Source organism: Amphibalanus amphitrite, unplaced genomic scaffold, assembly GCF_019059575.1.
Source record: "Amphibalanus amphitrite isolate SeventyFive unplaced genomic scaffold, NRLGWU_Aamphi_draft 000213F_arrow, whole genome shotgun sequence".
Taxonomy (NCBI): Eukaryota; Metazoa; Arthropoda; class Thecostraca; order Balanomorpha; family Balanidae; genus Amphibalanus; species Amphibalanus amphitrite.
In genome coordinates, this window is record NW_024881708.1 from 224,150 (window position 1) to 251,748 (window position 27,599).

General features: G+C 54.3%; 1 protein-coding gene across 1 annotated transcript; it reads left to right on the top strand.

Moving 5' to 3' along the window:
* The first annotated feature begins 2,709 nt into the window (after positions 1-2,709).
* On the top strand, positions 2,710-27,012 carry LOC122385292 (beta-1,3-galactosyltransferase 5-like). Its single transcript, XM_043373441.1, has 2 exons — positions 2,710-2,847; positions 25,102-27,012. Exon 2 carries the CDS (start codon positions 25,194-25,196, stop codon positions 26,370-26,372), a length of 1,179 nt encoding a protein of 392 aa, XP_043229376.1. The 5' UTR covers positions 2,710-2,847; positions 25,102-25,193; the 3' UTR covers positions 26,373-27,012.
* Positions 27,013-27,599: the final 587 nt, after the last annotated feature.

The following is a 27,599-nucleotide window of genomic DNA, read 5'->3' on the forward strand; positions in this document are numbered from 1 at the left end:
GGGACAGTCGGGACCCATCGCTCGCCTCGTGTGAGTCGCTCAGTCTGGCCGAGGCTGGTCTTCTGGAGCCGTCTCCGAGAGAGACGAGCAGTTTGTCCACGGCGTGTCTCTCTCCTGACCGCGGTGATGGTGACCTGGCCACACTGAGTCTCTCTGTCGTCAGTGATAGTGGAGAGGAGCCCGGCAGCGGTCGTCGACCGCTCACAGGGGACCCGTTCATGTCCTCCGTCGGCGACGGAAGCCCGCTGGGTGTTGGAGGGAAGTGCTCCTTTGGTGGCGATCAACCAGAGACGACAGCTTCAGCGGACTCAACAGCTTCAGTAGAGGACGTAGATCTTGGTGCGAGAGCAGATATATCGGGCTCACAGCCGCTGGTTACCGACTTTGAGATGCTGTCTGACACTCTGCACGCGCTGACAGTTGAACAGATCCTACGGGATCGCAAAGGTAGCAGCCATCGGTCAGATGCAACAGAGAGCTCTGACGGACTAGGGCAGGACAGGTCTGCTCGGGGAATAGCACAGTCACAAGACCAAGCAGACGAAAGCGGATACCAACCATCGTCACAAAACGACAGTTGTACAGTAGAGTTCCACCTAAAACACGACGTATCAACACCTACCTCACACACTCACACCTCTGCAACGCTCAGCTTCTCTTACGAGCGCCACTCTGTGACATGCGGCGACTCGACGCTGGGTAGCATCTCGGGCGACCGTCTGAACCGCGCCTATCTGGGCGGCGACTCGAGCGCGCCGCTGGCCGCCTCGCGCGAGCCCTCGCTACTGGTTTCGGACACCTCCACGACCGGCGAGCCGTGGACGAGCGGCGGCGACGGCGCCGACTCGGACGGCATGCTGTCCGCCGACGGCGAGCCGGACGAGACTGCGGATAGTGAGTTCGACTCGGCGCAGGAGGAGGGCTGCCCGACGCCGCCGCCCAGTGAGCTGGGGGACGGAGAGCTGTCGCCGATTGCGGCTGGCCAACAGCCGGCGGACGACTACTCTCTACCGGCGGGCTACAGCGTCGCCGTGTCCGCCTCCTTCCTCGCCGGAACGGACTCGCCAATGTGAGTAGCCGTGCGCTGTCTTGTGTGCACTGCGTTTTGACCTATGTGCTACTGTGAGAGTTGATTATTTGACTTAGCTCATTTTGGATTCTCAGAGTAATTGTTTAATTGTTCTTGCCTTTGTTGTGAATCATGCGAAAGAATGGTTTTTGACAGGGCTTTCGAAACAAGGTCATTTTCATAGATAAGATATTTATATCACATAGACGGTTTGCAAATATATTTGATTGTGAATTATTTAATCCCGCCGACGACAAACATGTCTTTGCCTGTCTTGTTTACAGCTCGCCCCGTGACGACGCGGCGGTGTCGGCCTCGAGCACTCCCCGTCAGCAGAGTCCGACTGAGGACCGGCAGCCGGAGCCGGAGACAGAGCACGGTCCGGATACCCCGCGGAGACCCGGAGTGGGAGAGGAGGCGACCCACGGACCCGGACTGGGAGAGGAAGCGGACCACGGTCTCCAACAGTAGACGGATCATCCGTGCCGGCGGCACATCAGGCAAGTCCCACGGGGTAGAGGTGGGCTGGGTCGACTGAAGGTGAGGGCTAGAACTCCTTTCTGAGTCGGGTCACTGCGATTCGGGTCTATTGCGAGTGTAGGTACAGTCATGTTGGTGTGCGGGTCAGGGGGCGCGGTTGACTCACCTCTGATGGGCGATGCCCGCATTATGTTCACTGAACAATAAAACATGTTTTCGATCCACGTCGTCAGCTCCGGGCCTGTCGTTAGCCCGGTTTTCCCGGTAAAAGCGTGAGGCTCGGGAACAAAATGTATTGAACAATTTTGTTTTGTTGGGTTAGGGCGTCCTTTCGGTCTGACAAGACCATTTCAGAGCCGGAAGGATGATAGGATTTAGGGGGAGACATAATGGTCTGGGCAGACACCCTATAGAGAGTCGCCGGGGCTGAGCCCGTCCGAATGGACAGAACAGACCGACCAGCTCCCCCCCCCCCCCCAAAGCACTCCCTGCACCCGGCTACGGGGTGCGCTCACTCGGGAATAGCGGTGCCGCTCCAAGGGAGCAACCCGCATGAGATAAAGGTGCCTGTCCAGCCCGGAGTGGTGGTTGCGGCGTGGAGGAGGAGGATTTCAGTATCCTGAGGATGGAAGCGACGGAACGGAGGGGTATTGAACAAAGCGAACACAAGTTTAGATACGGGGGACCTCTTGGGCGTTAGCCGCAAAGCGGAAAGCAATGATTGAATGAGAGACAACAGGGGCTGCAACGCTATTGGCACGCGACCCCTTTTGTGAGGGGGGCTGGCTTGACCCGACTCTGATATTGATCCAGTAGTCAGACCACACGAAATTGTAGGTGACAGGTGTTGAGTAAGGACAAAGGACGCGGAGACAAAAGGATATACCTATGTAGGTATATGTAAAGGATGCCGCACGACAATGGCTTCTCATTCAGCAGAGGACGGGAGGAGCTGCCCTCACTGATCATTCTCGGTCACGGGACACTGCCCCGTCAGGCGTTAACCCTTGCCTCAGGTAGGTTCACTTTTCCCTCCCGCTTGGCTCGGATTCCCGCGGTTCGGCCGGTGCCCGCTAGGGGCGCTGCTGTGGCCTTGTTGTGCCGCCTGTCGCTCCGCCCCGCTCGCCGGCCCGGCTGGTGAGGGCTGTCGGCCGGCCTTCAGTGGTCGCCCGCGTGTTGCCCGCGTGGTGTCGTGGGGAGACTGGGTGGAGGAGGCTGTTGGAAGGGCCCGTGTTGGCGTGAGCTGACGGTGGCCGCCGCTACAAGTACAGTCGCTGAGCGACACTACAGCGACTCTGGTATGTCTGATCCAATAGTCGCAACGATTATTGCATTCATACGTATTTCATTTACTAGCCCCCACCTCTCGTGTCTGCAGTACTTTGCTGGAATCCGTCCTTTCTAGTTCTGATATCTGGTGACTGGAGACTGGGGGGTGGTGCTCACATTAAAGATGTTTATTGTTTTGCTACTGGTCGGTTGCGCAAATGTGTCGGAGGCCTGAGTCCAGCTTGGACTTTTCAACTGTTTAATAGCAGAGTCGTGACTGTGAACCAGTAACTGTTCACTGTGTGACTGTGATAACTGACTTTGCTGTCAGTCGTTGTGTCGTTACTTTACTCGGCGCAAAATCACGAACCAGTGAATTCTGTGTGGGCATTTGCGGTGTTAGCTCCAGTTTGGCCAGCATTACTCACCTCATCTGGCTGCTGTCTCCACCCAGTATTTCCCATTGGCATCATGCTCACGATATGGCTGACCTAACAACGTCTCAGCCTGTTTATACCTGACCAGTGACCAGGTGGGGCATTCCACGACAGATCGACCAAAAAAATCTCGAAATAACACCCTACCTCTCAGATTTTGATTTAACTTTGTCTAAGGGGTTATCTTGGGCGGCGATTCGTGCTGTGACATTTTCAGCCTTGTCCGACTAATACTTTTGGAGATACAGCCCCAAACAAGTAAAAGACGGCCTCAAAAACTTTAATATTCATCAACCAATGTTTCGTTGATTTCTTGTTCAAACTATATAAAATTGCATGTCTTCGAAATCACAATAAACTGAAGGTTGTGGTGGTTCCATTTATTTTTGGAAAATATAATTTCTAACTTTTTAAAATTCAAAATTATTTCTAAAATTCAAATTTTGAAAGTGTGGCCACCTTTTTTTGAAAGTTTTTTTGGAAGCAAAAGTTACCTTCCTGCATTCAATTTCACTTGTGAAAATATTGAACACATGTTTTTTCGAAAAAGACCATTATAGCGCTTTGAAATATATCGTACAGTGAAAAAAATAGCAATATCTCTCATCCGATTTGAATGAAGTTCGGCTAAATGCAAGCCACAGCTATCTGCAAATGTGATGTGCATCTTTCAAAACGCCTTTAAGGCAGCTACGCCATAAATTTACAACCACCAGACATGATGACGTCACAATGACGTAGAATTATTGTGACGAAGCTTTCACTATTGTCCAATACGGTTTTTTGTGCAGGTGATCACTGATCAGTTGATCACGTTAATAAATGAAAAGTGGGTAAGCTAGCACGTGGTATACACAAACTTGCGACCACTTTCCAAGTTAGGGTCAGGTCAGGTTACCTAGATACGCATTAATTCATGCCTGAAACTCACGTCATTGCAAGAAAAGCGATTATCCGAAACGCCATGACGATGTTTGCTCTCCGGAGAAATGTTCATATGTAAAACGAAATAGGTACACGTTTCAAACACAAAAAGAGATACGATCCATGTATTTCTGTATGATACAAATAACTGACACAACTCGAAGTTGATGCAGGCGTATGAACTTTTATCTGCTAACCCGTGCATATGTGCCCACGCGGGATGACGACATTTCAAAAGCCATGAGAGAGACTTCATCTACGGGTACGAACTTGTGAAGTCCCAGTGTTCCCCTCACAGTCACCGCCTTTGAAAATCGGTCTGTCAGCGACTCTGACACGCTTGCTACCGTCTCACTACTGACAAACACAAATTCAATGCCCGAGACGAATTTTTGTGACAGGAAATCGTACATGTCCCGGGCTGTCAATATTTGTTGCTGGTGTGTGCGAGTGAGACTCTCGCGTGCCGTGGCCCTCTTCACAGTTCCACCTATTCCGTCACACGAGTTCTTTCCATGAGACGTACCAAAAAAGTGCCATTCGCACGCCACTTGAAAGTCTTGCTGATGGCGACATACGTTCACGAAGTTGAATCGGTTTTTGTATTGCGCGGCACATCCGTCTGAAAAATACTGAATTTTTCTCAAACCGGGGATGCGCGTCTTCAGCGCAACGACGAGCTCCTGCAAAAAGCTGTATACCATCGCGGCATTGTGCTTCAGGCCGTCAGAAATGAAACAAAAGCTTTGATGTCTGACCTCATTTTCTTCCCTGAAGTAAGCGACAAATAGATGCACAGTCGCCTGGCGAGTATCCCAGTGCCATCCTTGAACAGCGTCTTGTATCACGAACGAATAATTTTCTGAAAAGTCCCCTACCACCACCGCCTCTCCCTCACGGACATTGTTCTTCATGTCATTAAAAGAGCGACTTTGAGACTTGGATATCATGTGGTGGGTTGCTAGTCTAACAATGCAGTCGCTCAGCTTCATCATGAACACGTCCCGCTGATCAATGTGGTCGAGCAGGTTGCAGCGATCTGTGTTGACCCATTGCTTGTATGAAATGGTTTCTTCCATGTTTATTTCATCCTGGAACTCTTCTTCAAGGACCTCCAAGAAGGAAAGCACGCCGTCAGCTCCCGGACATTTGGAGCACTTTCCTAGCATGCAATCCTCGTTATCAGTGTCACAGACAGCGAAGTCTAGCAGGTCATAATACTGCAATCCTGTCACGCCCAACGCCTCCACCATAAGCTTGGCGTTTTGGTGGCGCACGCAAACGCACACCGTGTGCGTTCCACTTGCACCGGGCAAAATGCAGTGTTTGGGTCGCAGAGCCGCAAAAGTGGAAAATCCCAAAGCTCGCTCCTTCATAGAATCCTTGTATGCGGCATATATCTCCTTCAGATTTCCTAGAATCAACCGCTTCTGTCTTTTCTCCTTCACACCGTCCTCATTTCTTACAACGACAAAGTCTTTTGCTCCCGGGCAAATCCTGCTTATCTCATCAGACTCATAAAAATCAATTACCAGACGGCGCTGTTCGTCACTGACATGCTTTCCCTTGCTGAGTGGAGGTAGATCCGGGAGTAAGCCTCTCTCACCTCTCAATTTCCGGCTCTTCTTAACCATATACTTGCTTGTTTCAAATATCTTTGCCGTTCTATTGATCCCAAAGGGTGATAATGTGAGAATTTGGAGACGTCGCCGATAGTTCTTTGTTGATTGAAACTCTTTTTTCAGCTTCTCCATGAGTGCAGAATATCTGAAAAATGAGGCCCCATATAAGCAACTTCATTAACACATGAAACATCTATTTGCTTATAATCTATCGTAATAATGTCCAGAAAACACATGATATCAGACGCAAAATTATAAAACAGTTCTGGTGTGTCAACAAATTCAAAATGTAAATGTTAAAAAATCGTGCATAGGCATTGGCATTGCACTGGAAATATGGATGAAAACATATGTGAAAAGGTCATGAATTGAACTGTTATCTACTAGTAGGATGGAAAATTGTTGTTAATCGTACAACATTAAGCTTGTCCACTGGGAATCTGGGTGATAACTGCAGTGATCTTGGATAGTTTGTGATAAACCACGGAACATCTAATCACCGGAAGTGACACCGGAATGGACCTAGACTTTGATCATTTATTGAAAATACAAGACATATCAGTTATAGCCACTGACGGCAGCATTATTTTCAGTGATAATATATCTTCTACTTTGCATGCTCTGGAAAGCTTATTAATACGAATACATGTAGGTATTCGCCTCAACGTCCGTGTGCGGGTTAACAGCATTGAAATGTAACACACTATAAATAGCCGTTTTCACGACGGGTTATCTGGTTAATACACCAAACTTGACCAACTTTGCACTTAATCTATACCAAGTCATTTTTACAACACATACCTATCTTTATATCGTGAACTTATTTCAGTGTTTTACTTAAAAAAATATTGTCCGATAATTTAAAAATTCAAGTATATAAGCAACTAGTGCAACCTTAGCTTAACTACAAACATAACCTGTTTTCACAACGGTTATCTGGTACACATTTGGTACACATTTGGTGCAGATTTGGTGGAGATTATTATGTTCATTACGTTTCTTAGAAGTTATGAGTTTGGGTTGCAAAGCTGCTTAAATGCCTGATTTTTTAAAGTTATCAGATATTATTTTCGATTAAAATGCCGAAATAAACTCATGATAAAAAGACATTTCTTGTAAAAGGGTTACGGTGCAGATTTGGTCAAGTTTGGGGCATTCGTCGGATTACTCGTCATAAAACGACTATAATAAACCTAATTTGACCAGATTCGCCCCAACTCTGCACCAAATATGAACCAAATGTGTTTCAGATAGCCGTCGTGAAAACGGCTACTATCTTGCTTTAAGATCTCAGATCTGTAGCGATCTTGATATTCAATTTTACTTACTTCACTAAGTCGTCATCCTTGGTGTTCCTTTGGGTTTCCGGTGAATTTTCACTTTCAGGTGCTGAAATATCAACCAGAAGCGACTGCGACATCTTCTTCTTAAGTTCATTTGAGGCTCTCTTCAGTTTGCTCTTGCCCAGTTTCCGCCGTTGAGATGCAGACATGCCCTCTGGAAAAGTAGATAAGTGTCAGGGCTTTATAAAAAATAAATGTAGCAATGACTTCAGGTCTGCGTCAACAGAGATTGATGCGGCTCGTATTTTGTCATCCGTCATCAATTACTTTATTTGAATGATATGTTTCTTCCTGGGGGGAGGGGGCACCCGCCCCTGTGCCCCAGTGATGGTCAAAATATCATTTGGTGCAGTAGGTTAGAAATAATCACGATATAATTTGATCTCATGTAATTATCCACTTACTTGTCCGCATCGGTGATTGTTGAAGTGTTGTAAGAACATCGTCGACCTTTTCTGCGGCTTCAGCTCTGAGGACGTCCTCATCCAGGCTAGTACTGACACTCGTCGGACTCGACGCTATTTCTGATGAGTTTGGCCCAGTTTGACCCAAGTTCGTTTCTCCAATATCCTCAATGTCAGTGTGTGTAGTCATATGGGATAGTAGGCTTGGATCCCTCATTAATGTCTTGCGACAATTCAAGCACAGGAGGGTTTCCTCCGTAATGATAGGGCTGTTCACAAGATTCACTAATATTTTAGGAACCCGTTGTACTAACTTTAATTCACTTCGTTTGTGCTTCTTCAATGGGTCTGCACAAAGCAAGCGTTCTTTCCTCGGCATTTTCAACAGACGTTTAGTGATCAACCTCAATCACAGCGGGACGTTTAAACCCCCCGCCTACTGAGAGCACAATGCACCCGCCCCCCCCCCCGCAGCCGACACATCGCCCGAGGCGCTTAGCAACAGCACTGACGGTCATGTCTTGCTCGACGCTGATTGGCTAATCGATAACCATACCAATGACTATGGAGAGTAATTCGATTACGCAGCTCATGGCTAGGTAAGCGGTGCCTTTCTTTAGCTAACTCGCTGTTTTTAACCTGGAGCTGTTAACTAAAGAAGTTAATGACCTAAAATAACTACGACTGGCCATAACTCCGAAAAAGACGTTTCGACGGCGCATGTCTAAATGGCGCATCTCTAAATGGCTCTGAATACGGAAATGAAATCTTTCCAAAATGATGCTTCGTTCAGATCCCACAACAGCAAATGCGGAGCAAAGAATACTGAATGGGGCATTATGTCAGTTTAGTCATAAGTTCATTTTTGAATAGTAGATTTCATTTCATACATTTATGCTTCATAAAAATGATCAGCTGGTTCGACAACATTATCGAAACAAAAAACACAGTAGAAAAAAAACGGCATCCCACCAACCGCCGCTGCCTTCCTTCCCTTTGGGCTCTGGCACCACCCATGATATGAAAGTGCAGGCAACAACATTCTAGTGAAATTTCTTTAAAAGCAGTGAGATTTATAGTTCAACTAAAACGATTCCAGAGATACCACGGCAAATCTTTGGGTCGCACAAAACGAATGTGAGCTTGACGCAGAGCTTCCGGCCGACATTGCGAAAATGTCCGGAACTTAAGTGAAAGCAAAAGGAAAATGATCTGAAAAGAAGCACGTCAGTGGAAGCAGCATAAATATGATACTTATATGTATAAACGTTTTTACCAGACGGTTCCTTCATATGTCGGGTTGTGGAGTGATTCGATTGGGGAGCTTTATCAAATGGACCTAATTCTTACAAAGACCATTGTGGATATAAATTCATATAAAATATTTAAGGCAAAACATGTCTCCCAATTTTTGGTCGCTACATCTTCATACCCTGAGGAAACTTTTGACATATTTTTTTGGTCAAATTTTAAATGGCCACATTTTCAAAATTTGAAATAAAAAAATCAAGTCACTAAAAAAATATTTAAAATTCAAAATTTTCACAATTTTGGGTCACAATATTTTCCTACGGTACATGGCAATTCCAATGGTATGCATATGTATGCATGTTGTATGACCGACAATGATATATTTCGAGTTGAAAAGAGGGCTTCTCTTCGTATTTTGAAAAATGCCTGAGGCTTTAACTCGAAAACCATTTGTAACACACCGCTGAAAATCGGAGATTGTGAATCTACGGCACAGATAACCCCTTAGACGCAATTTCATCGAAATCTGAGGGGTAGGGTGTTATGGCTTGGTCGATCTGTCGTGGAATGCCCCAGGTGCCGGAGTCTGACCGGCGGGAGGGGTGGGTTCCTGGCAGCGGCCGCCGCGGGGCCGGGACGGCAGTGGGCGGGCGCTGCCGAACCGACAGCGGAGCGGAGGGGAGCGGAGGGGGTCCGAAGGCCGACCGGTTCTGCCGCCCACATCATAATACTGCACACCGGCCGGGGTCCGCAGTGCATGGAACAGCTGGGACGGGTTTTGCAGAATCTGCTGTTTGGCAGCTTCCAAGGTTGATTTGAAGGGTAACTGTGGACTCTGTTGCTGCTGTTTCTAAACACTGAGCAGCGTTTGTGGCCGATCGCGCGAGTCGCAAGCTGCCACGACCTTCTGTAATCTGTATGGCTGTATTGCGTTGAGCGTTATAATCGGATTGAGATTGGATGTTACACACATGCTAGCAACCGAATAGGTACTACGAAATGGAAGGCCGTGTCGATGTTAGAGTGAGTTTGCGAAATTTGTGGATCCGCGGATTTCCTAGGGAATCCGCGAAGTCCCTAGTGGCTCCGCGGATGAACATCAAGTCTAGTATATTCGCGGATAAACGGGCGGGGATCCGCGGATGAACAAGACTCTTCAGGATAACCGCAAACTCCCTGAAGAGTTGACGAGATCCGCGAACCACCCGGGGAATCCGCGGAGTATCGATTCATTCTAGTGAGTTTGCGAAGTTCCTATGCGTTTCATACAGCTATCTAGACTAGAATGCATGGGATATTGGGTAGATCATCTGCGACTTAACCCGCGCCCCGTTGGGGTCTGCCGGGCAGCGCGCCCTGTTGGGGGGGGGGGGGAGGGGGCATTCCACCCTAAGATCTCGAGAACCACGTAACATAGCGACAAGCCGCAAACGCTGTTGGATAGCCCCAACGGGGAACTACCTTGTGACCCAATTTCATTGACCTAGGTCAAAGCGATAACGTCACAGGTCAGGTTGAATGTCGAATTTTCACCGTTTACAGGCATTTCAAGAAATGTGTTGTGCTGGTGAAATCGAGTAAAATGCATGTCACTGAAAATCAACGATGGGGAATTGTTCTTCAAACACATATTTTGCTAGTTGAGGTCACTGATGCCAGGTCAGGTCACAGAGGGTCACAATATGAAAATATAATGTGATGCATGTTTTATGGTCCATTTTACATAAATGCGATTATGTGGGTAAGGCAGCCTTTGGGGCCAGTTTAGGTTATGCTCTGGTGAAGGTCAGGTCAAGGTCAGGTCAAATTAGCTCAAATTTCAAAGTTGATATTTTTGCGCGGGTTGATAGGTACGTGTTGGGTTCTCGTATCGGAGTTCAGCATTGCCCCTCCAGTCCAAATGTTCCCCAGAATAGATATACTGTGGCGCCGGACTGGAGCGGCTGTAGGCGCGGTGCTGACCGGTCGGGTCAGGTCGGCTGCATGGCAAAAGGGCAAGTTGGGGGGAGGGGGCAACTGCCCCACCAACTGTACATATGTACAGGAAGCTCCGCCCCTGAGGAAGAGTGAGCATTACTGTTATTCATACACACTTGCATGCATTCACATGATCGCTCAAATGCCTTTCCAGCTTTCCATTCATGGTTGGGAGAAAAGTAAGCAGACTGGTCGCAGAAGTTCAACCACGCCAAAAATGGCTTACCGTCTATTATCTAATTGCATATTGATATTTGCGAGCGACGTCTAAGCGAGATGAAAGAATAATTCGCAAACTCACTGGAATGAATCGTTACCTACTCCGCGAATTCCAACAGCAACTGGAAAAACACCAATACGGGCGAGGGTTAAGTCGCAGACGATCTAACCAATATGCCCTTGCATTCTTGATTCTTGTCATAAGATAGCTGCATGAAACGCATAGGACCTTCGCAAACTCACTACATTCCTCCATTCCTTACGCGATGTGAGAGGGACGGTCGACGAGCTGAAAAAGAAAGAAAAAAAAAATCGAACCCGACGGACGCTCCTCTCGGCGCGCGGGAGCGCACCTCCGCCGCGCGCGCCGAGCGCCCACACACTGGGGAAGCGTCTCCCGTCCCCTCCCGTCCCGTCCGAGAGGGCCGCGCCGCCGGCGGGGCCGCCCCGGGCGGCGGCGCGGCTATTCGGAGGACCGTCTCGCCGCTGTCCGGCGCTAGCCCGTTAACGAACATATAACAACGTTATCTTCCGTTAACTATAGCGCCGCACAGACTCTGCTCGAACGTTACATTGGCTGATGATCGGCCGGCCTTCCCTCTCACGTTATGTCCATTCCTCCATTCCTTACGCCAATCACACCCGACAGGACAGAATGTTATTATAGTGATCGGTGCTCCAGGAGGGACGCGGCGTAAAGTGGCCTGCTCAGGCAGGCCAGGCCGCGGCCACGAGACGCCAGGCAGGAGGCAGGGTTGGTTGGCAAACAGCACTGATCACACACTAGGAGAATGGGCGTCGACTCACCTCTGTCACTTGGTTGGAGTTTGTTAGCGCCCAGTGGAGGGCGGGGGCGCGCACAGGGGAGGTAAGGGCGTCGCGGCTCATACTGGCTGGCCGTGGACGCGCCTGGGCCGGGCCAGCGGTCGACGATTGTAATGGGCCGCCCCGTCCGACCTTGAGCAGCAAACCCAGCTGACCGCGGGGCGCTGCTTCACACATGCTAGCCCGCTCATACGCATCACTGAACCGTCGCCCCAGGCGCCGGATGACTTGTTCAGCGACACCGGCTGAGCACGCGGACGTGGCGAGCCCGTCGCGGAGGCTGTGGTTGTCGAACCTGAGCCGATAGTTGCCCGCAGTGTGCTATTCGAACACAGCCGGGTGAGGGCGGGCGCCCCGTAGCACAAACAACGGTCCACTGGTGGGGAGGGTGGGGTCTCGGGCGGTCAGCCCTGTGCTGTCTCCTCCGGCAGATTGCGGCTGGGCCGGAGAGCGCGTGTTTGCTGTTGGCCCCGACAATATGGGGGCAGTAATGGGGAGGGAGACTACGCCGTCCGGTGCCCGAGCCGAGCCAGCTGAGCTCGGTGTGCAGTCAAACGGTAGATTGGCGGTGGTGTGGCGTCAGCATCCGATTTTAGCCTGCGCTGGCTCGTCATACCAAGCCATACATACGGTTGTCATACCAATCAGGGGCCATACCGAGCGTCTGTGCTATGAATCGGGTTACAGATCATTCTGTGGTCGTTAGACGCAATGTAACGTCAGTGGGAGCACCGGTCGGCGGTATTGTAATGTCAGAGTCCGAATCAGTTGGCGTCGGCGCCATATCAGGGTCATACCGAGCGGCTGTGGTATGATATCAAATCACGAGCCGTCCCTGCGCTCGCCAGACGCAATGTGACATCAGCGCGAGCACCGGTCAGCGGTGTGGTTACGTCAGATCCCGGGTCAACCTGAACCGACATCATGTCGGGGCCCCTTTCGGCGGCTGCCAGAGCCGGGCTCGTCTCCCCGTGCCATGAGCACTATCAGCTGGTGGTGGGCGGGTGGGGTGCGCGTGTTTGCTGTTGGTCCCGATAACGTGAGGTCGGCAATGGGGGAGGGGAGGGGAACTGCGCTGTCCGCTGTCGGAGCCGGAGAGCGCGGGTGGGTGTCGTCTTACAATGGACACACGCGGAGTGGGTCTTTAACGCAATTACCTGCCAGCGGGATGCATTTACACCTGGGTCGGCAGCCACGATGGAACGTCAGCGTGCTCCCGACCGGCGGGGGTGTGCGTTGGAACGGGTCAATTGGCGGTGGTGTGACGTCGGAACTAAGGCATGAGTGGGCTTGCCGGTGAAGTTGGTGACGCGATGTGACGTCAGCGCGAGCACCGGTCGGCGGCCCCGTGCCGGCAGAGCCACGTCAAATTGCGATGGCTTTGTATGGGCCATACCGAGCGGCTGTGATGTTCAGTTCACGAGCGGTCCTGCACTCGTAAGACGCGATGTTAAAGGGACCCTCCCACCTTCAAAAAGTTAATGAATTGGCATGAAAGTAGCGACCGGCCAGGAAGTCTGGCAGATGATTACCCGCTGCGGCTTCCTGGTCTCCACACTGTGGCTAATTGGTGTTATGCCAGGCCGGCACAGCACGTCCCAGTCGAGAGCTGTGTGCAGAATACTCTGATTTGCCGCCATGGCCTCTCGTGCTTTGGCGTCGGCGGCCCGAGTCTCGGCGAGAGGCCGGTTGGCGTAAGTACGCAGCAGCCACGCCATGTAACTTGTCAGCTGGAGCCCCGCCGCCGGGAAATGGTAGGCTCTGTGAGCCAGCAGTTCGGCTACACGGGCCAAATAGTGGGCGGTGGTCGTCAGCGGGCCCCCTACTTCATCCCCCGAGTCGTCGACCGCGACGTAGCGGCCTCGGTGGCGGAGGTCCTGGGCGGCCTTGGTGCTGACCCCGGCTAGCCGGAGGGCGGGTACCGGCGGCTGCGCGTAGGACACTACCGGTAGCTGCTGGTGGTCTTGTGCGCGGTCCGCCGCCACCCCTCGCTCGCGTGCCCCTTTAGTTCTGCCGCGGCTGCGCTCTCTCTAGTCTCGCCGGCTGAGCGTCGGTACTCGTCATAGGGCTGGATCATTTGTGGGGGCAGCCCGTGCCCGGTGCTGGCTGCGCCGCTTGGCTGGGTCGCGGGGGCCGGGCGGTTGTGGGCCTGGGCCGTGGGTGTGGGGCCGACGCCGGCGAACTGTTCATTCCCGGGCACCGGCCAGTTGGGCGCGCCCCCGGGCGCCGGCCAGTTGGACGCGCCTCCGGCCGCCGGCCAGTTGGGCACGCCTCCGGGCGCCGGGTAGGCGGGGGTGTGTGCCGCGCCTCCCCATGAGGGCGGGGCCGCGGCGCCGGCCGTCGCCGGTCGGCACAGGGCAAGCCGGTGGGTCTCCGGCTCCGTGGGCCCGTGTTGTTGCTGGTATGTACCGGGGCCGGCTGGGGGCCCGCCGGCGCGTCAGCTCCGGTGGTCGTCTGGTGGGCGGGCATTGCTGTAGGGGGTAGCGGGCCTGTCACGTCTGCCCAGGGGCCAACGATCGCGCTCCGCGCTGCGGTGTTGTCCGTTGGGGTGAGCGGTCGGAGTCCTGCATAGGCCAGGATAACAGACCGTCAGTTAGGGGCGTTGTTTGCAGTCCTGTGAGTGAAATGAAGGCGCTTAGGTCCACTGAGACGCCAGTATCGGGGGGGGGGGGGCGTTGGCGACATGGCGGCCTCGCCGGGAACGTCACCAGCGGTATTATGGGTACGATAACGCTAGGGTGACCGGTGGGGAGAGCGCGAAAACAACCCACGGTCAAACACCAGTCGGGCGGGAAAAGTAAACAATGGACGGTCAGGTGTCAACCGCACCACACGTTCGCCCACCGCCGTTCGACCCCGTGACCCCGTTCTTTGCGGGCGGTGTGACGTCAGGACTGCTGGGCCGGGCCACGTGGTTAGCGTGCGCGCGGTCACCTGATGCGTACGGGCCGTACGTGGTCGCATGCGGTGGTCAGCGTGCGTTCGATCCATTCGTGCGTACCGCTGTTTACCAGTGTATGTGAGCCGACAATGCTATGGGACGGGTCACAGTTCCAATCGTGCAGACGGGCTGCCAGTCGCGCTATATAGGGCCAGTCAGCGATTCATGCTTGCGCGCGCGTCGGGCGTACGAGCCGGCAGCGCTGAGAGGGGCCGGTCAGCAGCCGCCAGAATAAGTACAGGGTGTCAGTTTGTGGGGCGGTCAACGCTCAGAGGGGCTGATCAGCGGCCAGGTCTGACGAAGTACGGGCTGTCGGCGCGTGGAGCGATCAGCGCTCAGAGAGGCCGGTCAGTGCTTGGAGCGATCAGCGCTCGGAGGGGCCGGTCAGTGCGTGGAGCGATCAGCGCTCAGAGGGGCCGGTCAGTGCGTGGAGCGATCAGCGCTCAGAGGGGCCGGTCAGTGCGTGGAGCGATCAGCGCTCAGAGGGGCCGGTCAGTGCGTGGAGCGATCAGCGCTCAGAGGGGCCGGTCAGTGCGTGGAGCGATCAGCGCTCAGAGGGGCCGGTCAGTACGTGGAGCGATCAGCGCTCAGAGGGGCCGGTCAGTACGTGGAGCGATCAGCGCTCAGAGGGGCCGGTCAGCGGCTACTCGAATAAGTACGGGCTGTCAGCGTGTGGAGCGATCAGCGCTCAGAGGGGCCGGTCAGTGCATGGAGCGACCAGCGCTCAGAGGGGCCGGTCAGTGCGTGGAGCGATCAGCGCTCAGGGGCCTGTCAGTGCGTGGAGCGATCAGCGCTCAGAGGGGCCGGTCAGTGCGTGGAGCGATCAGCGCTCAGAGGGGCCGGTCAGTGCGTGGAGCGATCAGCGCTCAGAGGGGCCGGTCAGTGCGTGGAGCGATCAGCGCTCAGAGGGGCCGGTCAGTGCGTGGAGCGATCAGCGCGCGCTCAGAGGGGCCGGTCAGTGCGTGGAGCGATCAGCGCTCAGAGGGGCCGGTCAGTACGTGGAGCGATCAGCGCTCAGAGGGGCCGGTCAGTACGTGGAGCGATCAGCGCTCAGAGGGGCCGGTCAGCGGCTACTCGAATAAGCACGGGCTGTCAGCGTGTGGAGCGATCAGCGCTCAGAGGGGCCGGTCAGTGCATGGAGCGACCAGCGCTCAGAGGGGCCGGTCAGTGCGTGGAGCGATCAGCGCTCAGGGGCCGGTCAGTGCGTGGAGCGATCAGCGCTCAGAGGGGCCGGTCAGTGCGTGGAGCGATCAGCGCTCAGAGGGGCCGGTCAGTGCGTGGAGCGATCAGCGCTCAGAGGGTCAGTCAGCGGCTACTCGAATAAGTACGGGCTGTCAGCGTGTGGAGCGATCAGCGCTCAGAGGGCACAGAAGGGGACTGCTTAACGCGGCATTTCGCTCTCCAATCTCCTCTCGCTGGTAGACTCTTCTGCGCGACGTCAAGCGCGAGACACACGCCCATGGAGACGGCGAGCTCTCGCCACGCACGACGCCCATCTGAGAGGTATTTACCGGGGATAATTGACCTGCACTGCTTAGGAGCACGTCACGTCTCGGCCTCCGGCAGTGCACCCCATGGGCGAGGCGGCTACAGAGGCCAGAGAGACGGAGACAAACACGTATGACACTGCAGGGTGCCGCCATATACATGGCCAGAGGGTACGTCACCGGTGCCGATGTAGATCGCAGGAACGTAGCGGCGTGCTTTATCCCACGGAGGCAGACACTACAAAAAAAAAATCGAACCCGACGGACGCTCCTCTCGGCGCGCGGGAGCGCACCTCCGCCGCGCGCGCCGAGCGCCCACACACTGGGGAAGCGTCTCCCGTCCCCTCCCGTCCCGTCCGAGAGGGCCGCGCCGCCGGCGGGGCCGCCCCGGGCGGCGGCGCGGCTATTCGGAGGACCGTCTCGCCGCTGTCCGGCGCTAGCCCGTTAACGAACATTTGATGTTCATCCGCGGAGCCACTAGGGACTCCGTGGATTCCCTAGGGACTCCGCGGATCCACCGATTTCGCAAACTCACTCTAACATCGACACTGATTCATCTGATATTGCGCGAGGTGCCTGGCGGTAGATGTTTATCGGTTTTTCAAGGTGGGATTCCAAGGCTAGATGCTGGCAAGGGGAGATGCTTCCATGCGCCGCCTGATAGTCTCGCTACGGCTACTGCAGCTTACATCAGCAGTGATTACTATCACAACTCGTCAGGTCAGCCAATGTTGATGCATCGGACCCTTACTGACCCTGCGATGGCCACAGTTTGTGAGTCTGGGCTGGTCCGTCCGATTGTGTGCTCTTAGCGCGGTCACTGGCATCTGAACCGGTCTCATCCGTCTGGCGCCTACTGACTTAGCGGCAGCCATTAGTGAGGCCCGGACGGCAGATGTGGTCCACTCTCGGGGCTAATTTAGGACGCAACTCGATCAGAGGGAAGGGAACGTAACGTCCCAGACAAAGGAAACGGTACTGGTGCCCAGTGGTTATGACCTTCTCCAGTGTCGGGTACATCAAATTACCGACTTTGATTTGGTGTTTCGTGAAAGAGTCTAACGTGAAACTTTCCCGGCCCATGTCATTGTGTTACTTTCGACGGAGGACAGTCATTTGAACCGCTCCACGGCACATATATCTCGTTTCGCCGTGTGGTCAAAACACTTATGAACGAACTTCAGTTCATTTAGGTGTTCCATCGCTACAAATGATGATACCACCACCACCATATGGCCCGGCAGTCGCACCAGACACCATTAACTTTGTCCGCGTCCGACATCGTAATTCCGTCGCGCCGCTTTGATAATGCGCCCATCCTCACCATCAGATGGATTTTTGAGCGTGTTCGCCGAGCATTAGCTACGGACCGACTGCCGCGCCCGGCGTTGTGCCGCGCTGTCCTCTTTCCGCGCTGTGCGAACCGGCGCCTCTCGGTCCTGGGGCCGGCGTCCCGGTGGTTTGGGGCCTGGACAGAGGTGATGGAGCGGTGTACCGGGCGGACTGGTGGCCAGGCCGGCAGCGGCGCGGGCCGGGGCGCCTGCCGTGCGCGGTTGGACTGGGAGAGGCGGCACAGTGCGTGACAGTGCCCTAGAATTGCGAGTTATGCTGAAAAGTGTAACTTTAGGACTGAAAATGCCATGAATAGTCGAAAAGGTGCTGCGATGATCGCAATGGAATGTGTATGTAGTGTTATCAAAAAGGGGCGACGGTTTTCTTTGCCAATTCGTGTTAGAGTCTGGAGACATACACTAGCACTGCACAATACATACATATGCAAGGTGCGTCGTTTCTTGCAAGCCAGGGCCAGCGAATGCCCCGATTTCGCTGCTTCTTTGTGGGATTTTTATGTGCATCTCCGATTTACGGTCGACCCACGATTGAGGCCAGAATTACGGTCATTTCGCTGCCGCCGTCTGCTCGACTGATGAGGAGCCGTCAGGTGGCTCACCATGGGCAGCTCCACCTGCCTCCGAGGTACGAGATGTGTCTATTCCATCCAGCCATCTGCCGGCCGGCCTCGAACCGTTCCTCGGTGTGTATTTCTCACTGAAGCCGATATAAGTTGACCGTTTAGTGATAGTTCCTGTATCAGAAAACTGTGCCAGCGCCAGCATACATCAGCCCACGGTGTGAGCCGGTGTCCGATCGTAATTTAGATAGTGCCGCCGGTGGGACGGCCACCTGCCGTCTCTGCTGGCCCACTGTCCCAGACTGGGGCGTGTCGTCCCCCGGCCAGCCGCCGCGGAAAGCGGGACAGGGAACGTACCCGGCGGCTGTCCCATAGGCGCGGCCGCTTCCGACAAATTGGGCCGTACAGACCCGAGGTTTATGTTGTAAAGATGGAGGCCAGATACTAGCAGAGAGATGTCCTGCATCTTGCTCGGAATCTTTCAAGAAATATCTCATGTGGGCAGTAGACCAGTACTGCATCTTGGCTCTCCTCTCCCTTTATCACTTACCATATCACTTCGACTTCTGAAATCCTGCCTGCCATTGTAAACCTTATCTTTGGATTGTGTTCGTCGTACAGGAGACCACGGTCTCTGGCGCTATCTGACGCACCGACCGTCCTCCGTACACAGACTGCCGTGATGACGTGTGGAGCGCCGGGCCGTATAAGACGCCCCAAGGACGGCCACCGGAGGTAAAATGGTAGTCGGTGACGGGCGAGGCGACTGCCCCACTGCTGAATGCTGATCGGTGCAGGAAGTGCGATGGTTGGGATTGTGACGTAGGGGCCGGAGCTCCGGAGGACGTTGCAGCTACCGAGAAGGTGTGATTGGCTGAAATGTGATCAGGCTTCTTAGAATCCATGAAGTGAATGGATTGAGGCAAAATTGAATATGTTATGCTTCGATTTGAAGGTAATAGACCGGGCAGCGTTGGGCGGTGAAATTCGTAATGTACCGAGTTTGCATGAATTGTGTGGCCATGTCTGGAATAAAGCATGAAATTTTGACATGTGACACCGCCACGGTCATCATTGGTGAATCAGGGGCGTCACGACGTCCTCTGTGGTAGAAAACGGTCGGTAGTCGAGGTAATGACCCATTGTCGCTCTCGGTCTGCCTTTCGCCGCGAGGTGGCCGGACGACGCTAGTCACCGGCGGTCAAACACCCCTCTGCCGTAATCCGTGAGCCATGAGCCGTGAGCAGTGTCCCGTGCCGCCTCGGTGACGGATGAAAGCGAAAACCCCGGTGAGGGTCGGAGGGGCGACCCGCTCCGCTGCCACCCGCCTGCCCGCTCACTCTGGGTCCAGTGACTTCGAGCGGGGGCGGTCAGCTGGCCGGAACGCTCACGGCGCTGAGCCGGCGCGTCCCCGGTTACGACATAGCCAGACATGTGACCTGTGACGTCAGGGGAGAGGAGAGGAGACTGCGGGCTGGCGTAGGTTTGAGAGTGGTATGCGCATGTGCTTGTGGACTGTAGGGTGCGAGGCTAGACTCGGGTCAGTGCTTTGGTGCGTTTGTGTGCCGGCAATAGTGGCCGCAGGCTCGGTGGAGGCGACTGTGACTACGAGGTAGAGCAGGTGACTAGGTGGAGCTGGAACTGGTCTGGTATGTGAAGTCACATTTTCCCTCGGTGGCACTGGGCGGTGGCTGGGAGCGCCGTCTTCCCTATAGCGGTGTCGTGGTGCATGTCCAAGATGATGTGGGACAAACATTGTTAGCGTGGGCGCGGCGACGCGGTGCCGACACGCGCTCCACAATGGGAGCACTGTGTACAGCAGGCGGCGTGTGAAATGACACAAACAGACTCTACTTTGAAACAAGGGGAGAGCGGAGAGGTGGACTAGAGAGTCGCAGAGCGGGGAGGTGGGGTGGACGGTCGGAGCACCGCTGCAGAACAAACGCCACCTCACGCTGGTCAATAGACAGAGGGCTGCCGCGGTCCGTGCGGTGTCAGTCAGCCGGGGCGAGCCACGCCGGTCCTCGATCGGTCAGCTCCTCCGGAGCGCACATAACGTGTCGGAGAACCAGCGAAAGCCCTCCACCGAACGCGCGCCGGCAGTATGTGTAAATCGGTGTGACCTAGCGTGACCTGGCGCTACATGACGTGCCCGGCGACCCGTCAGCATGGATTTTAGCGAACCGCTGACACTTTCCGGTGACGGGATTCAGGTGAAATTTTTCGACGCGAAATCGCTGCAGCATACCAGACAGTCACGCATGTCCCGAATCCAGCTGCTAATATCAAAATGACTCGGAATTTTCTAGCCACGCAGCGTGTCGCCGGCTGTTCTGGCCTCTCTGAGCCAGACCGCGTGGTGGGCGGTGCTTACTGTATAGTCGCGGAACACTCGGGGTGAGAACTCTCCTACCGCCACGCACTCGCCGTCTGTGAGAGAGCCGGGTAGCGGTGCGGCCACCAGCGGCGACGCTGGGGTCGTGACCTCCGGTCGGCCGCAGCGGCCGCGGTGTGGCTACTGTGCTGACCTGGTAATATGGGAGTCGACACCTGACACCGTCGTCTGACTGACCTGGCAGGGAACTCTAGTGACTGGTCAGGTACACGCGTTATTTTGGCCCTCAAGTGTTGGACCGAGCAAACTGCGCCATGGGTGAATGACACGAACTGCGTGTCACACAACACTGCAGGAAAAACGATAGATTGGGGACAAAAACCGGCACAAAAAGACGGAACCGTCTGAAAATGACAGCAAAGCATTGTAAATGCCTTTACCGGTGGGTGGTTTCCGCGTCCCGGGACCTCTGCTTGCCTGTTCAAGTGTTCAATTACCCCAGGCAGCTGTAAATCTATGTTCGTTGTGTTGTTGCCGCTGGTTGCTCCTGTCGTTCGGTCAACCGTAAATGTGTGTCGTTGAGCGCAAACAGATTGCATGCCACTTCAAAACGACAGTTCGGTGCGGAAAATTATGTTGACACGCTTCAACAAATAATGCTGTCGCCACCGTTCTGCCTATTGTTGCACCTGCACAGCCATTCGCCTCAGCTAACGGCTCTGGTTTTGCAGTCCGTAACTGAGGACGTTGACAGCAATAAGTGGAACACAAGCAGATTTTATCCGCCGACAACTTGCCTTTAGCTTCAAAGGAGGACGCTATTCAGCATGTGCTGAAACAAGCGTGATCGTTGGTCATTGGGGACAATAGTTCTTGCTCGCTTCTGGGACGTGAGCTCGTTTCAGTGTCTTCATCCTTCGCTTCTTTATATTTTTCTCCGTTGGTGGCATTAGAATCTAAATATATATGAGAGCTTTCTTCACCGGCATGCCCTTGAACTATGCCGCAGCTGTCTGCTGTAGTTTTATTCTGAGGCCTGTGTCCAGAGCCAGCTATCTTCTCATCAGGCGGCGCTGGCGGGGCCGCCCGCTCCGGAGATGGAGACAAAGTGCGCCACTTCTGGGTCATTAAATCGGCACCGGTCTGCCTCTGCGGACACTGTCCGATTGGGAGCACCGGACCGGCCGGTGACCGGAGCCGTCGGTCGGGCCTCTCTCCAGTCTCACCAACCTCCTGAGTAGAGAGGAATAAGTGCCGCGGTCTCTGCCGGAGCATCCTAGTAGAGACTGTCGCAGCGTCCGATCAGAGACTGCCATAGTGAGAAGAGAGGAGACTGCCGGAGCGTCCAAGTAGAGATTGCCGGAGCGTCCTAGTAGAGAGACTGCCGCAGCGTCCGAGTCTAACCTGCCGGGCCGTCCGCCGCCCGGGGCACGGTCTCTGAGGCCAGCGTCGCCTGACGACGGTAATTTAACCCTAGAACGCCTAGGGGGGGGGGGGTGTATCAACCCCCCCCCCCTGAGGTTTTTTCGAAGTGCACGCTAAACGGCTTGTCGTAGCAGGCTGAAATTTTCAATACCCTCTGGGGCAACCTTTGCGCATCTTTTGCCGAAAAAAATTGATCGGGTCATGTCAGGTCACGGAGTTATGACGTCATAAGAGGTACAGCCTCCGGCCGGATTTTCACGAAGTGTGTACCGAGTCCCGAGGTTTTCTGCTGATGCTATCCACATTGTTTGATGGATCGTCATGAAACTTCCCATGCATGTTGGGGCAAGTATTGGCCATCGTGTGGTGCAAGAAACTTGACCGGGTCAGGTCAGGTCACGGAGCTATGACGTCACAAGAGGAACAGCGTCCGGTACTATTTTTGAAAAGCGCCCGAACCACTATTTTGCTAATTCTTGTCACCTCAATGGGAATATGCAGCAATATTAGCTTCTATAGGGAGCAAATGGACCTCCGAAATCCAAAAATACAATCAGATTTCAAAAATTTAAATTTTGATTTTTCGAATTTCTGCCGCCGACTGTAACCTTGCCGACTTCCGGCGCTCCCAACGCGCCATTTTTAGAGCTAGGGAAACGAAATACATACCAAACGATAGAGAATTGATCAAGGAACACGATAGTGAAGGTTTCAAGTCGATATCTCCCACCGTTTTGCCGCAATCGCCGCGGAAAGTTGAAAAAAGTCTATTTTTCGGAAAATTTGACCTTTGACCGGTCATAAGTAGGTCAAATGTTGACCTAGGACCAAAAAATATACCACCAATCGCGAGATCTCGTTGAGAGCAATCCGTTGGTTTTTTCCGCTAAGCTCTACGACCTTCCGTTTCGAAACGCCAGGGGGGGGTCGTAACAACCCCCCCCCTGGTCGTTCGTGTTATGAGAAATGGCCTGGTCGTGCGAGGGTTAACAGCAAAAAGTCGGCCTCGCTGCCGCCGGCGGATTTGCTGCCTCTCTGTCTCGGAGCTCGGTGGCTCGGCCGACCAGTTGGCCAGTTGGTGGACGGGGTCCAGACAAAATTAGTGGCTCAGCCACCACTTATGGACACTGTCCGCGACTCGACATAGTGGCTCAGCTACCACTTATGGACACTGTCCGCGACTCGACATAGTGGCTCAGCTACCACTTACGGACACTGTCCGAGAGTCGACAAAATTAGAGAGCTGAAAGAGACCAGCTCGGACGCTGACCAGTCTCCTCTGCTGGCTGTGAGGGCTGGGCCGCTCGGTGCGATGACGCTGTTCCCCGGCCACCAGATCCGGTGGGCGCAGGCACGGTATTATGGAGCAAGCTAAAAAATGGCGAGATATTTCAGGATGATTGCTGGATGGCCACAGCTGCAGATATCAAGTCAGTTTGCGTGGAAGTGCGATCAAGATCCAGGACTTTGCTGCTCAGCCTATGTAAGCCGGCCTCTGCCTGTGTATGCTGCCAAAACAAGGGCGTAAACTAACCTGAAGTTTCTCTACCGAATATATCGCATGCGGCGGGCGCTGGCCGCTGACCCATATGGAACCTCCCAGTTCGTCCCTGACTGGGGCAGGCTGACTCATCTGATAGTCACTCGCCGGCAGCCTTTGCGAGAATCGGAGAAAGCATACCGCAAACAAAGTGTTGCGTGTGAGCGGGACATTATGACTTCCTCTTTCGCAGCATAGTTTGCCGCACCGTTTACCCAGTTAGCATTCATAATAAACTCGGCGTTGCATCGCCTGATGTTCAGTTGCATGTCTCGGTCTCACGGATGTCTTCCACTATAGGAATGGTGGCATTTCTCGAAGAGCTAGGCCGTTGTTGACTATGATCAATTTGAACGGAATATCTTGTTCTGCTCGCAATTTAATGTTTCAGCTTTACGATGTAATTCGTATTGCCACCATCCAGCACGTATTGTATTGCGTGTTGTATGGCCACCATCTAGCTCTACTGCTTTCCGTTTTCTATTCTCGCTTGCATAGATTTGCACAAATTTACTACGTTTTGGTGAGTCTAATTTAATACTATGCATTATGCAATTCGTTAGAAGAATCGTACACACATTGCGAGTCCCTCTTTGTTACCGTCGTTGCGTTTCCGTCGACCTCAGCTCTTTTCCAGCTTGTGTGCTAGATCCGCTTTGCCCGGGTCAAACACGGCCTGCGGTCTGGTATTTGTCGAACAGCTGGTGCACATTCAGCAGTCATGCTTTCTGCAACCGCCGCGGATTTAGACCAAATCAATTCACCCGAGTAGAAAAGAACCGAAACACATGCACGCACCCTCACCTGGCCGCGAAAACGGTTCTCACGCTCAACTTCCGTTTGTGGTTATCTAGGCTAATATCGTGAGGCTGAGAGTGCGTTAATAATGCTCCATAATTCGTCTTCACACAGTTGAGCCGTCAGTGGTCGCCGTTCTGAGCGCTCCTATTACCACCGCTGGTTTTTGCCGAGCTCATCAGGCGGACGTCGGCTCCCAGCGCGGCGGAGTCTCCAAATGGGCAAATGGCTTCCCGTGATGGACCACCCGGTCCCGGGCCTGGCGGCCGCTCCCACCGGTCCAGCCGGGCGGGGTGGGGTGGTGTCTGTACCGGGACTGACAGCAGACCAGGAGTTACCACCGCAGCTGGCCAGACCACTGACCAGGCGCGGCCGGAAGGGCGTGTGAGCCGCCGTCGCCGCAGCCTCCCAATCGGTCCATTTGTTGACACTTTATGGACGGAGCTCGGCGGTAGAGGAAGTGGTGGTGGCAGCGGTGGCGTCTGTGGTTCCCCGGCTATACGCTCTGCTCATCGCTGGTGGTGCGGCTGACCACAGCGGTTTAGGTCTGAGGCATTTTCTCCCAGCTCTGCCGGCTGTGTTGAACACCGGCTGAACAGACGTCTGTGCTTTATGATTTTCATTGTACGGTGTGGCTAGGTGCGCTCATGCATAGCAGTGACCTTGATGGCCATCGCAACTGCATGTTAGTATTTCATATGTTCTTTCTTGCAATAGCACTGCAATTTCATCTGTAAGTGCTGCAATCCTGCATTGTCACATCCCCCTGTTGCGTCCCTGGCCATTGTCGGTATCCGCTTATCTATATCTGTGTGTAACCGGACTGTATCTCTGTGTCGGCAGGTGTAACCAGTCCGCGACTGTGAGCAGACCTCGGCGTGCTATGCGGTCCAGCCGCCTCTCACCGCACGTCTGACCGTCTTTCCTGCCCCACCATGACTCTGAAGCTGGTGCGGACGGCTCCGGCCCGGATCGAGCGGCGGCGCGTACCCGGCCCTCCGGCGGCCGTTTGTGTGCCCCTGCTCTGCCTGCTGGCGCTCAGCTCGCTGGCAGTGATGGTCACCCTCAGTCGGCATCAGGAGGGCCCGGCCGCGCCGCCGCCGCCGCCGCTGCCGGCCGGCCGCAGCCGCCTCTACCCCCGCAACGGCTCGCTGCCCGGGCTGGGGACGTTCCACTACGTCATCAACACAGACGCATGCACCGCGGACGAGGAGGTGACCATGCTGATCGTGGTGACCTCTCACGAGGGTAACCAGCGGCTGCGGTCGGCCTGGCGACGTCTGCTGCCTACCGAGGAGCTGGGGAGACTCGGCGCGCGGCGTGTGTTCCTGCTCGGCCGGCCGTCTCAGCAGGAGGGCTACACGAGCGTCAACGAGAGTCTGGTGGAGTTGGAGAGCAGCCAGCACGGTGACATCGTGCAGGGAGACTTCAGCGAGAGCTACCGAAACCTGACGCTCAAGCACCTGATGGGCCTGCGCTGGGCGGCCGACTACTGTCCGCAGGCGCGCTATGTGGTCAAAATGGACGATGATATCGCCGTGGATGTGTATCAGCTGCACGATAAACTAACCGAGCGCTATGCGCCGCGCGACCTGCTGCTCGGTCTCATTCACTACGACATGCAGCCAGTGCGCGACCCGGCCAGCAAGTGGTACGTGCCGACGGCCGAGTACCCGGGAGAGTTCTACCGGCCGTTCCTCTCCGGGTGGATGTACGTCGTCTCCCAGGATGTGATCACTCGCCTACTGGCCGCCGCTGAGCGCCGAACAAACTTCTGGATCGACGATGTGCATGTGACGGGCACGCTGGCGAGTGATGCGGGTGTGAGGCTGAGCAGTCTCAACGCGTACTACACACCTCACGCGACGCATCTCGAGTGTTGCGCTCGTACGGAGGACCTCCTGTGTGACTACCTGGTGGGTCCGGCCGGTGGTGACGAGGCGCTGTTGTCGGACTTTCTGAGCCAGGCGCGCGGCTGCTGGCGGGCCGGCTGTATGCGCAGGAAGCCGGAGGTGTCTGTGGCTCGGACCTGTGTGGGCACGGACAAGTACCGGCACCGAGAGCTGGGCCAAGGCACGGCAGAGGTGGTGGCCGTGAGCTGGGGTGCCAGCTGACCGCTGGGTGGACGGCGGAGGGGCAGGGGCGGGGGACAGTGCGTGGTGAGAGGAGAACTCAGTGGGTGAGTGGACTGCAGGACTGAGCTCTGAGCGGCGATGGCCGTGGCGTGAATTAGTGAAGAACTGGTGAAAGACGTCAGTCAGAAGAATCAGTAAGATCGTGATCGGTGGCTGATGCAGGCAGCAGAGTGGCTTATATTCAGCTACAGTGCTACACCTTTGACTCGTCGCTTCTACGCACGGCTCGTTTTGCTGATGGATTGCTGACTACCAGGGATGGTTCAAGATTGCCATATGCACATCAGCTCTTTCATTGTGATCATAGGGTTATGTCGCTTATTAATATTATTTGCAAATTATCATGATCATTTAACTGCAGCTGTATATTACTTACTCGACTCTTGTAGATATTACGTTTATTCGGGCAGTGGGCCGCCTGTGCCGCCCTCTATGCTCGCACTGTGTTTCGCCGTTTCTCCGTCGGGTGATCGCACCATGGTTCGCTGTAACCGCCCGAGCTCGTGTTGGCGGCTCTCATGTGATTGGCGTCTAGTCGGACGGGATCTGGCGCGTCTGTGTTCGTTTGCCATTGGCTTATGGCCGAAATAAGACGCCAATACACGTTCTCTACGTTCTACCTAATGTATTTTTGAATAATGGTGAATAGGGACAAGTGGGTAGGTAATGGTATACGGCAAAGGAAAAACTAAATTGGGTTCGCTGCAGATACAGGTACTACCTATACGGCGAAATGTACGCGGCATTTCACTGCAAAGTGTATAAAAAAGTGCAAAAGATATGTGAGAGTTCAATAACGGCATGCCTTTACCTCAGCGTTCGACGCTCACGCTAGCAAGGCGACGCTAGGCCCTAGAGGGCCCGGCTGGTGCCAGCGCACCTGAACCTGAGCGCCATCTGTGAACGGTGTAAGCTCACGTCTGTCGTTCAGCCGCCAGATGGCAGACGGCAGCAGGCTCGAACAGGCCATCCAGGGCTGTGTGTTGACTGGAAGCAGCCCAGTCGACGTGGTAACTGTACCTCACCGATCTCTATACTGCGGTCGATCACGGTTGTGAGTTCTCGTTTGCATTTTTGTTTTATTCTTATATGTCCTACCGGTCTAATAAATCCATTGCAGTACTCCAGGATGATATATTCAGTAGGAAGGAGGAACATTGGGGTGACTGAACCACCGACTTGTGTGCCGTAAAGTGGCTGATCTCA

Coding starts and splice junctions, on each gene's coding strand:
- LOC122385292 (XM_043373441.1), top strand. CDS start 25,194: ATGACTCTGAAGCTGGTGCGGACGGCTCCGGCCCGGATCGAGCGGCGG.